The sequence below is a fragment of the Carassius auratus genome, chromosome 17 (assembly GCF_003368295.1).
Source record: "Carassius auratus strain Wakin chromosome 17, ASM336829v1, whole genome shotgun sequence".
NCBI classification, from domain to species: Eukaryota; Metazoa; Chordata; class Actinopteri; order Cypriniformes; family Cyprinidae; genus Carassius; species Carassius auratus.
Window position 1 is genome coordinate 19,793,473 of NC_039259.1, and position 10,780 is coordinate 19,804,252.

Sequence of the window (10,780 nt, forward strand, 5' to 3'; positions counted from 1 at the left end):
TATATGTATGTATGTATATGTATATATATATATATATATATATATATATATAGATAGATAGATATATGTGTGTATATCTATATATATGTGTGTATATCTATATATGTATCTTTATATACATATACATATACATATATATATATATACATATATATATATATATATATACATATATATATATATAAAACATCCTCAATTCTATCATTTAATAAATCAAGTGGAAAACACTTAGGGTAACAGAAAAGTAAAAAGTTTAATAAATAGTGACAGATATGAAGGGCCAGGAAACCATCATACACTTTTTCAAGCTACTTCAGGAAAAATGAAACATTATACAAGAACAAAAGCATACTAGCTTGTGTATGATTATAACATGGGTCTCTGGCACAAAACAATAATTCAACTCTATAACTCCAGATTCATCTGCAGTGGTAGCAGTTAGCCAACGTGTGGCAAAAAAGGGGGCAATTGCACCATCATGTGGCTACCAAAAAATTACAACATGTTATTATGAAAGGTTTTTCTGTTAGCAAAAAATAAAATAAAAAATTCACATCAAATTCATATTACTGCCAAATACATATGCCGTTCAACAGAACACTACTCAATATAGTTCAAACTTTGGTTACGATACTAGCTATTACCTGTACACTTCTGAATGGTGCACCTACATTTACAGGAAAAACTTTTTTTTAAACACAAAGAACAGTCTTACCACGTCTAAGATAGTGTTCTAACATGTATAGAGCACATATCGCTTTGCAGCTTAAGTCCTAATAGTGCTGAGTGGCTCAAAGCAAAGCTGTTAAAATGTTTATTTTCTATTGAGGGATTCCAATTTACTGATAAGTCACTGAGGATTTGGCAACACCTGGGTTACTGATAAATAAAGTGAGGAGCAACCTATTTTCAAGTAATGCTAACGTGAGTTAGGCTGAAAAATATATACATGTTGTTTTAAATGTCCTGCATAACTGAGAACTGACAAACTGTGTAATCCAAGTGTTTCTTGAAGAGCTCATATGAGGGTAGAATTGGCAGAAATAGATGACTGGCATCACAGTGGCTCTGAGGAAAAGCACACGAGGGGTCTGGTGAGCTGAAGAATGAAATCGATGGAGTGGGATGGAATCCAATGGATGGAGCCAGATCTGTAGCAGTGGTGAATGTTAGGAGGTCCTCAAGTGATGCTGCACACCGACCCTCTGAAGCACGAGGAAAGGGTTAAGATCATGCAAATAACAGCTTATTTTCTAACATATCTTAATTTTCGCACAATAATCTAAATTGTACTGAAACAATATGAATTCTGTAGCGAACATACCTTCACACTCATGCAGATACTTTTTCCAAAAGTGTACTGTTGTGTTCTCTTTTTCTTGTTGCTCTTTTTCTTCTGAAAACCGGACGGTAAAGAGCTTCATGACAGATTCGGCTGTCAGCCTTTCCACGGGCCCACAGAAGACTGAATGGAAAGCCTCTGTACACATCTGGACCTGCTCAAACAGTCCTAGTGTCCTCAAACCCTCACGAAATCTGAGAAAGCCAATATGAACTTGAATGAGCATTTCCTTAGAGTGAGAAAACGTGAGAAAAACACATTTATACAGTTGCAATCAAAATTATTCAACCCCCTTGACCTGCAAGACATTTTGCTGCAGAGAACAACATTTTATGAAATCAGTTCAACAAAGGCATCAGTAAAGTATGAGAGAGAGTTTGTTAATACACTTTTGAGTGATTCTGAGAATGGAACATTGATGAATCATGATAAAATTCAAATGGGCTCTAAACATTCATGTTCAAAATTATTCAACCCCTTTTGTGCAGAATCTTTTATTCTTTAAAATCGCCAATAAACGCTGTCTGTTAGTGTTTAGTAGCTTCGGTCACCTCTACTACAGTCTTGGCCCATTCATTGTCTGAAAAAGCTTCCAGATCACTGATAATCTTTGGTTTTCACATTGCCACTGCTTTCTTCAAATTCAACCAGATATTTGCAATGAGAATTAAGCCTGGAGACTGAAAAGGTCACTCAAGTACATTCTATGACTGATCCCTGAACCAAGCAGTAGTAGATTTGGATGTGTACTTTGGGATGACTGTCCTGCAGGAAAGTCCATTGATCATCAGCTTCAGTCTTTGCACCAAAGGCATCACAATTCTTGTTAAAATGGCCTGATACTTCAAAGAATCCATGATGTCCTTCATTAAGTCATGATTTCCACTTCCTTCTACAGTAAAGAAACCCCATAACAGGACTGATCCACCTCCAAGTTTGACGATGGAGATGGCGTTCTTCTGCTTATGAGCTTTGCCTTTTTTTGCAGCAGACATACCGCTGATCCATGGGTCCAAAAAGTCCAGTTTGGTCACATCACTCCATAAAACATTCCTCCAGAGCTCCACAGGTCTACACAAATGAATTTTATCAAGCTCAAGTTGGCCTTTTGTTCTTCTTGATCAAGAGTGGTATTCTACAAGATGTCTCAACATGAAGGCCTTACTTGTCTAGATTTCTTCTTACACACTGAACTGAAATGGTTTTCCTCCTTTCATCGGGTCATCTTGCAAGTCTTTGGCTGTACATTGCAGGTTTTTCTCAGTTGCTCTGATTAAACATTTTATGATATGGTGCTTTTTCTTTCACACCCTCAAAGATTTTCTGGTAAAACACACTTTAAGCTAAGGAATAAGGCTGAGAGCTACTCAACTTCAGCACATGCATGGGCTAACTGTATGTGTGTGTAACAGCTCAAGCTAATTCTGTTTTTAATAGTTTCTAAAGGCTTAATTGTGTTTTGAAACTGTTTTATTCCCCACCATGCAAATACGTGATTTAAAACAATGTTGAATCGGGGTTGAATAATTAGGAAATTGCAGTATCATTAAAAAATCTTATATATATAAATATTTTTTATATATATATCTTATATATATATAAATATTTTTTCTAATATATATATATATATATATATATATATATATATATATATATATATATATATATATATATATATATATATATATATATATATATATACAGTATTGTTCAAAATAATAGCAGTACAATGTGACTAACCAGAATAATCAAGGTTTTTAGTATATTTTTTATTGCTACTTGGCAAACAAGTTACCAGTAGGTTCAGTAGATTGTCAGAAAACAAACAAGACCCAGCATTCATGATATGCACGCTCTTAAGGCTGTGCAATTGGGCAATTAGTTGAAAGGGGTATGTTCAAAAAAATAGCAGTGTCTACCTTTGACTGTACAAACTCAAAACTATTTTGTACAAACATTTTTTTTTCTTCTGGGATTTAGCAATCCTGTGAATCACTAAACTAATATTTAGTTGTATGACCACAGTTTTTTAAAACTGCTTGACATCTGTGTGGCATGGAGTCAACCAACTTGTGGCACCTCTCAGCTGTTATTCCACTCCATGATACTTTAACAACATTCCACAATTCATTCACATTTCTTGGTTTTGCTTCAGAAACAGCATTTTTGATATCACCCCACAAGTTCTCAATTGGATTAAGGTCTGGAGATTGGGCTGGCCACTCCATAACATTAATTTTGTTGGTTTGGAACCAAGACTTTGCCCGTTTACTAGTGTGTTTTGGGTCATTGTCTTGATGAAACAACCATTTCAAGGGCATGTCCTCTTCAGCATAGGGCAACATGACCTCTTCAAGTATTTTAACATATGCAAACTGATCCATGATCCCTGGTATGCGATAAATAGGCCCAACACCATAGTAGGAGAAACATGCCCATATCATGATGCTTGCACCTCCATGCTTCACTGTCTTCACTGTGTACTGTGGCTTGAATTCAGAGTTTGGGGGTCGTCTCACAAACTGCCTGTGGCCCTTGGACCCAAAAAGAACAATTTTACTCTCATCAGTCCACAAAATGTTCCTCCATTTCTCTTTAGGCCAGTTGATGTGTTCTTTGGCAAATTGTAACCTCTTCTGCACATGCCTTTTTTTTAACAGAGGGACTTTGCGGGGGATTCTTGAAAATAGATTAGCTTCACACAGACGTCTTCTAACTGTCACAGTACTTACAGGTAACTCCAGACTGTCTTTGATCATCCTGGAGGTGATCATTGGCTGAGCCTTTGCCATTCTGGTTATTCTTCTATCCATTTTGATGGTTGTCTTCCGTTTTCTTCCACGTCTCTCTGGTTTTGCTCTCCATTTTAAGGCATTGGAGATCATTTTAGCTGAACAGCCTATCATTTTTTGCACCTCTTTATAGGTTTTCCCCTCTCTAATCAACTTTTTAATCAAAGTACGCTGTTCTTCTGAACAATGTCTTGAACGACCCATTTTCCTCAGCTTTCAAATGCATGTTCAACAAGTGTTGGCTTCATCCTTAAATAGGGGCCACCTGATTCACCCCTGTTTCTTCACAAAATTGATGACCTCAGTGATTGAATGCCACACTGCTATTTTTTTGAACACACCCCTTTCAACTAATTCAACTAATTGCCCAATTGCACAGCCTTAAGAGCGTGCATATCATGAATGCTGGGTCTCATTTGTTTTCTGAGAATCTACTGAACCTACTGGTAACTTGTTTGCCACGTAGCAATAAAAAAATATACGAAAAACATTGATTATTCTGGTTAGTCACATTGTACTGCTATTATTTTGAACAATACTGTATATATATATATATATATATATATATATATTTTTTTTTTTTAATAAATACTTTGATTCAGCAGCTTTAAATTAGCCAGTAAAGACATTTGTGACCCTGGAGCACAAAACCAGTCATAAGTAGCACAGGTATATTTGTAGCAATAGCCAGCAATACATTGTTTGCATCAAAATGAGCGATAATTTTTTTATGCCAAAAATCATAAGGATGTTAAGAAAAGATAATGTTCAATTAAGATATTCTGTAAATTTCATACCGTAAATATATATAAACTTAATTTTCAGTTAGTAATACGCATGGCTAAGAACTTCATTTGGACAACTTTCAAGGCGATTTTCTTATTTATTTTTTTTTTTTTTGCATTCTCTGATTTCAGATTTTCAAATAGTTGTATCTTGACCAAATACTGTCATTTCTTATCCTAAAAAAAAACATACTTCAATGTATATATAAATCAATCCATCATATTTTGGTTTTGTGGCCCAGGGTCACATTTATGGCAATTGTATTTCAGAACCTATCTATTCATTAGAGACCAAAAGCATGGTTTCTGCTAAAGATTCAGCAGCACAACAGCTTTCTACTTTGATAATAGCAAGAAATGCTTCTTGAGCAGGCAATATTTTAGAATGATTTCTGACGGTTCATGTGATATTGAAGACCGGTATAATGCTTTGCCAACACAGGACTAAGTTTGGGTACCAACCTCTGCAGAGGCAGCTGTAGTCTGATGATCAGGTAGAAGTTTAGTACATCCTCCACCAGCATGTCCTTCTCTGAGAGTTCTCTGATCTTTCGCCAGCAACCTGCTGCTTCCAAATATTGAGATGCTGACTGCATTGCCATTCTCAGCTCCTTCATTGACTTTGCTTCTGAAATCTAAAAAGAGAATTTCTAGATTTTAACAGGTGTACAACAAACACTTGAGTCATTATAAAATCACGCACCTCAGTGCAACAGCAGGTTTGAAGAACAATGTCAGGAACAGCAAAACTCACCTGTCTGATTTTGTGTGCAAAAGCAGTGTCTCCAAGGTCTTGTAAAGCAGGCCTGTAGTTTGTGGGGTAGTTAAACAGACTATGGTACAATGCTGGAGAGAAAAAGCCCACAGGAGGACCTCCATGAACCAAAGAGAGAGCCAAGAGACTGCCCACTTCAAAGTAGAGATCATCCCTCAGAGCTGTTCACACACAACAATGGTTCATTTTGAAGGCAGCAGTGAGAGGGGTTATTTGTATATAAGCCTGGAATGGTACATTTTACAGAAAAGGACATCAAAACAAACAAATTAAAGAAAAAAAAAAATGTGTCCTACCTTTTGAGTTTAGAGCCAGGTTTTTAGATCCATCAGGGCCCTCAAAGATTTCTGACATCTGCAGTTTCGAAACAAGACGTCTGAGGAAGCGACGCTGATTCCTAATGTTGTTGCTATGTTTGTCTTGGGAGAATTTGACAGAAAGTGTGCAGCAGGGATTAAAGTCACTTTGCCGCAGAACCCGCAGAGCTGCTTCCATCACCCCATCATCATCTTCCACTAGCACCTCTGTAGACTGCTGCTGTGATATCTGATGGGCCAGATCCATTAAGACCTCCGGAGAAGTGGCAGGCACACATTGCCTAGAATACAAGGGGAGAGAGAGAGAGAGAGCTGCTACTGCTACAATTCTATATACAGTATATATATATTTTACTGCTAGGCAACAATTACGTTTTTTATAATCACAATTTATCGAATGATTGTTTGTGATTAATCACGATAAATCACATTATGCACAAAAAATGTATTATACATTCAAAAGTAGTGTATTGTGCACTTTTTTTTATTTTAAAGTACTGCTATATGAACAAAAGTGCAATAACATTTGGTTTGCAAACACTTTAAACACATAAGGTGCTTTTTTCTTTTTTTACAGCGGTGTTGCTTTTACATAGTAGCAGTTAAAATATATCATGTAAATCTCAACTTATAACATAAATGTAATCAAATTAAATATAATTTAATAATAAATATAATAAAAGATATACAGGTTTGGGGGCGGGGCCAGTGCATTAACTGCCTAAAAATATTTTTATTCCGTAATTCTTCACTAATTAAGTTATTATTAAACGGACAGCCCTAATATACATATAGATATATAATTACAGTAAAGGTGACCAAAATACAGAAAAAAAAAAACATGATCCAAGGTAGCACTGGAATAGATCGTGTTAGAGTGCTGCATTACAACAAAATTGATTCATGTTGGGTTCTATGGTATAATTGTCCAGAGAAATTGAGAGTAAATAATCTAGAACATATCCTTCTAATATCAGATGCAATTTATTAGGAAAGTACCTTTTACTGATGAGTGAAGAGTGAAGGTCAGAGATGTTTTTAAACAGCCTCTTTCTCTCTTGCCTTATAGCCAGTGGGGATTCAACATGGTTTGGCAAAGGCACTGATTCTGGGGGAAGAAAAAAAAAACATCTAAGTAACTTTGAATAATTTTACAAAACAAGCACACATATTAAACGATAGCTCATGTAGCTCACTTTTTCCCTCAACAGCAGCTTTACAGTCAGCACAGATCCAGTCACTTTCGTAAAGCTTAAGGTTGGAACATTTTCGATGAGTTCCCCTGGATCCACACAACTTGCAACGAACAATTTCAAAATACCTGCAAAGCAAATTTAAACAGTAGTTAGAATCCTTTTCAAAAACAAACTGATTCCATTTCACAATTTCAGAATGGTGAAATAAAATGCTCAGATTACCCAGACTGCGAGCTGTATTTACGACCTTTGTGACTGTGACACTTCACAGCATCACAGTGCTGGTACATTTGCAATAAATCTCCATATGCATTCTCCTCAAGTTCCCATGCTGCATCCCTGAAAAATATCCACAATATGGAGGCTTACAAAATATTAAAGGAATAGGTTTTCATAAAAATAACCTGAGGTCAAAAAAAGAACTACATGAGTTTGAAGAAATGTACTGTAGCATCACATTACTACATTTTGAATGGCCTGAGGGCTAATCAAATTTCAGCAAAATTTAATTTTTAGGTGAAAGCATTCCTTTAAAATATATATACATATATAATAGTAATGGAAAATATTTACATTGTTTTTTCAAAGTGAGGTGTAACAAAATAGACATTAAAAATAAATGTAAAAATACATAAATATATCAAATGTAAATAATTCCAGCAGGCTATGAAAGATACAAATCAAACACTACACAAATCAGAATATTTTACTTTGAATCACTATTATCAATATCAGAAGGAAACATATTTGATTTACCGCTCTGGTATATATATTCCCATTCTAAGCATTTCCTGCTGAAACTGGTCCTTGTTATTGCACAATGTGCATTTGAAGAAAAACATGGCAGCGCTGTGTGCATAATGCTGAAAGAAAAGAGATGAGAAACAGGCTCAAATTTCAAATCCCATATCTTTGTATTTTATGTATATTTTTATATCATTAACCTGAATGTGTGGTACTATTACCTGTACACAGTTTCTGTGAAACCAGCTGCCATGACATGCAGGACACTTCAGGACATTATAGGAGAGGACGGATTCGATGGGCTCCAGACAGACAGAGCAAGAGAGTGGCAGACCGGGACTGGAGACGCAGGACTGACTAGGTGCATGCTTTTTACAGAAAGACCTGCAAATGATTCCATTATCAAGAAGTTGAAATGAAATGACCAGAAATGTACAGCAAATCACAATATCATTAAAATGTTGGGGTATTATGAGATTGCATTAAATTGATCTAAACTAACAGAAAATAAATGTATAAAGTTAAATAAGACTTATGTTTCAAATAAATGCTGCTCTTTTTAACTTAGTATTTCTTGTTTCTAATTGTGGTTTTGACCAAATAAAAGCAGCCTTGATAAGCATAAGAGGGAACTTTAATCATACAAACCTACATTTGGATCTCATCTTCCATCGGGAATCATCACATTTTGCTTATATCACAAGAGACACTTACGGAAACAAGCCTGTGAACTGGAAAATAAACTCCTTCTCTAATCCACAAGGCATATGGACCATTTGCCGACAACTTTTGATGGAGCACCCCACCGAAGCCCCAACCTTTTTGCACTTCATGCATCTCTGCAAGTCAAAAAGTTAAAGTTAGTCTCCAAAACATTTCTGTGGTGTTAAACAAAACATGCCAATGGCCAAATGTGTCCTTAACATACCAGCCTCGAAGATCTGCGGATCTCCTTTTTTATGTCCTCCACGAGAAAACCATGAACGTCTTCATCCTCCTCCCCTCTCTGACATATCCCACTGGACATCAGCTATAAAATTTGATTGAAGCATAACTTACTTGTACATTTATGCTTGAGACTTTTACAATATTTGTACATAATCCAAAATAAAGCTGTTCTTTACATTTAAAAACTAAAAGATTCCATATTTTAAAACAACATTGCATAAAGACAATATTCAAGGTGTTATTCTGTATTCCTAAGAGATTCATCACTGGCAATACATGTAGAAATAACCAAATATTTATGACATTCATACATCATTTGTGAAAAATAAATAACTTACACAATTTATGTTCTAGAACAGCTGAACATAATGATTTATCTATGGCATCATAAGATGCCTTATACTTTAGAGTATGGTTTCACAACACTAATATTTCAACAGGAAAACTAGAAATAGACTCTAAAATGAAATGTGTTGCACAAATACACATCATCGACGTCTTGCTCACCAAACAGAAATAGTGGACTGTCAGTTTGTGCTGCTGAAGGGTGATCTTCTCTCCATACTTCTCTGGAATGTTGTCACATCTCTTACAAAGACCGCAGACTAAATATTTGACGATATTGTGTTAAAAATGGAATACAGGTACATGTCTGATTATTGGTATAACGTTAGTCGCAACAAAGAAATTCGTTGCTACAAAACCTGTAGGAAGAGCAACTTACTGAGGTCTTTGTCGTCGTGAATCTGTTTTATTTCGGCAGTCTCCTCTTTCATCGCTTTCATTATTGTGTATTATGCAGCCAGGATTACGTAAAATCGAAATTTTAAAATGGCGATTTAAAGAGCTCTGAATTAGCGGTCTGGCTTGGCAAATTCAGTAACGTTAACTGCCATTAGACTCACTTTATCACGAGCTTTGTTTTGTCTTCTCACTCCATAAGGCAAAACACGTAGTCCTTGGTTGACCGGATTTCTAATAAAATTATATTACAGTCTTTAGTGTAAGAGAGTAAACCGCATGATAAAATTCAAACTTCCCTCTGTCACGGAGAACACACCTCTGCTTGATTTTGATTGGTGGAATTCAAACCAAAACAGATATTTTCCTGTGGGAGGGGCTCTGGCCCAAACATTGCGCTGCGCAATCGGTGCGGGGTCACGCACTACGCAACTTCCGTTTTTTTGACAAAATAAAAGCATGCGAATTTTTATGACATTTAAATGTGAAGTTTGATTTTATGGAAATATGCTGTATGAGGTAGAGGTCCCACACTGACAGTAAGTAATACTTTTACATTGTATCGTTATATCTGATATTTCACATAATTTGTTCAGGGATACACAGTGCCCATAAAAGTGTCTTTAATATTTATAAAAAACATACCGTAACATCTGTATACATTGAATGCAATATTAGTAACGTTAACTGCCTTAAATTTTACAGTTGCCATAACAGAATATTGTATTAGACTGTGCAACTACATATTCATTTATAATTCAATTTTTATTTATATCTCCATATTTTATTAAAACATTTTTAAATTTTGAAAATTGTAACATTTAAAACAGTAATTTTACATACTTTTTTCTGCTATTGTAATTCCCCTGTAAATGCAAAACTGACCAGTGTTTGTAAAAGCAAATACAACATTTTGTGTTTAATATGCTGTTTATGCTTCAGCTTTTTTGCTGCCTTTCCAAATTAAAGTCGACTATATAGAACATTATGCATACAATGGCTCTATATGTTTTCGCTTTACTGGTGTAACGTATTACATAGTGTACATTGACTTCTGTGCACTGATTAAATACTGAAGTATTAATAATTTGAAAAAACATGTACACAATATGCAATTTTGAAATGAGTACGTGAAAAGGC

The 10,780-nt window shown here is 35.4% G+C and overlaps 1 protein-coding gene across 1 annotated transcript; it reads right to left on the minus strand.

Moving 5' to 3' along the window:
* Nucleotides 1–228: 228 nt before the first annotated feature.
* g2e3 (G2/M-phase specific E3 ubiquitin protein ligase) lies at nt 229–9,937 on the minus strand. The gene is made up of 14 exons (XM_026286313.1): nt 9,624–9,937; nt 9,407–9,504; nt 8,880–8,981; nt 8,666–8,790; nt 8,173–8,335; nt 7,964–8,070; nt 7,430–7,546; nt 7,208–7,332; nt 7,011–7,119; nt 5,991–6,292; nt 5,674–5,855; nt 5,382–5,554; nt 1,325–1,536; nt 229–1,205 (listed from the first exon to the last, which is right to left on the minus strand). The coding sequence occupies exons 1-14, from the start codon at nt 9,682–9,684 to the stop codon at nt 958–960; spliced, it is 2,124 nt and encodes a 707-aa protein (XP_026142098.1). The 5' UTR covers nt 9,685–9,937; the 3' UTR covers nt 229–957.
* Between the last annotated feature and the right edge of the window lie 843 nt (nt 9,938–10,780).

Coding starts and splice junctions, on each gene's coding strand:
- g2e3 (XM_026286313.1), bottom strand. CDS start 9,684: ATGAAAGCGATGAAAGAGGAGACTGCCGAAATAAAACAGATTCACGAC. Junction 9,505..9,623: donor TCACGACGACAAAGACCTCA/GTAAGTTGCTCT, acceptor TCAAATATTTAG/TCTGCGGTCTTTGTAAGAGA. Junction 8,791..8,879: donor TCCGCAGATCTTCGAGGCTG/GTATGTTAAGGA, acceptor TTTGACTTGCAG/AGATGCATGAAGTGCAAAAA.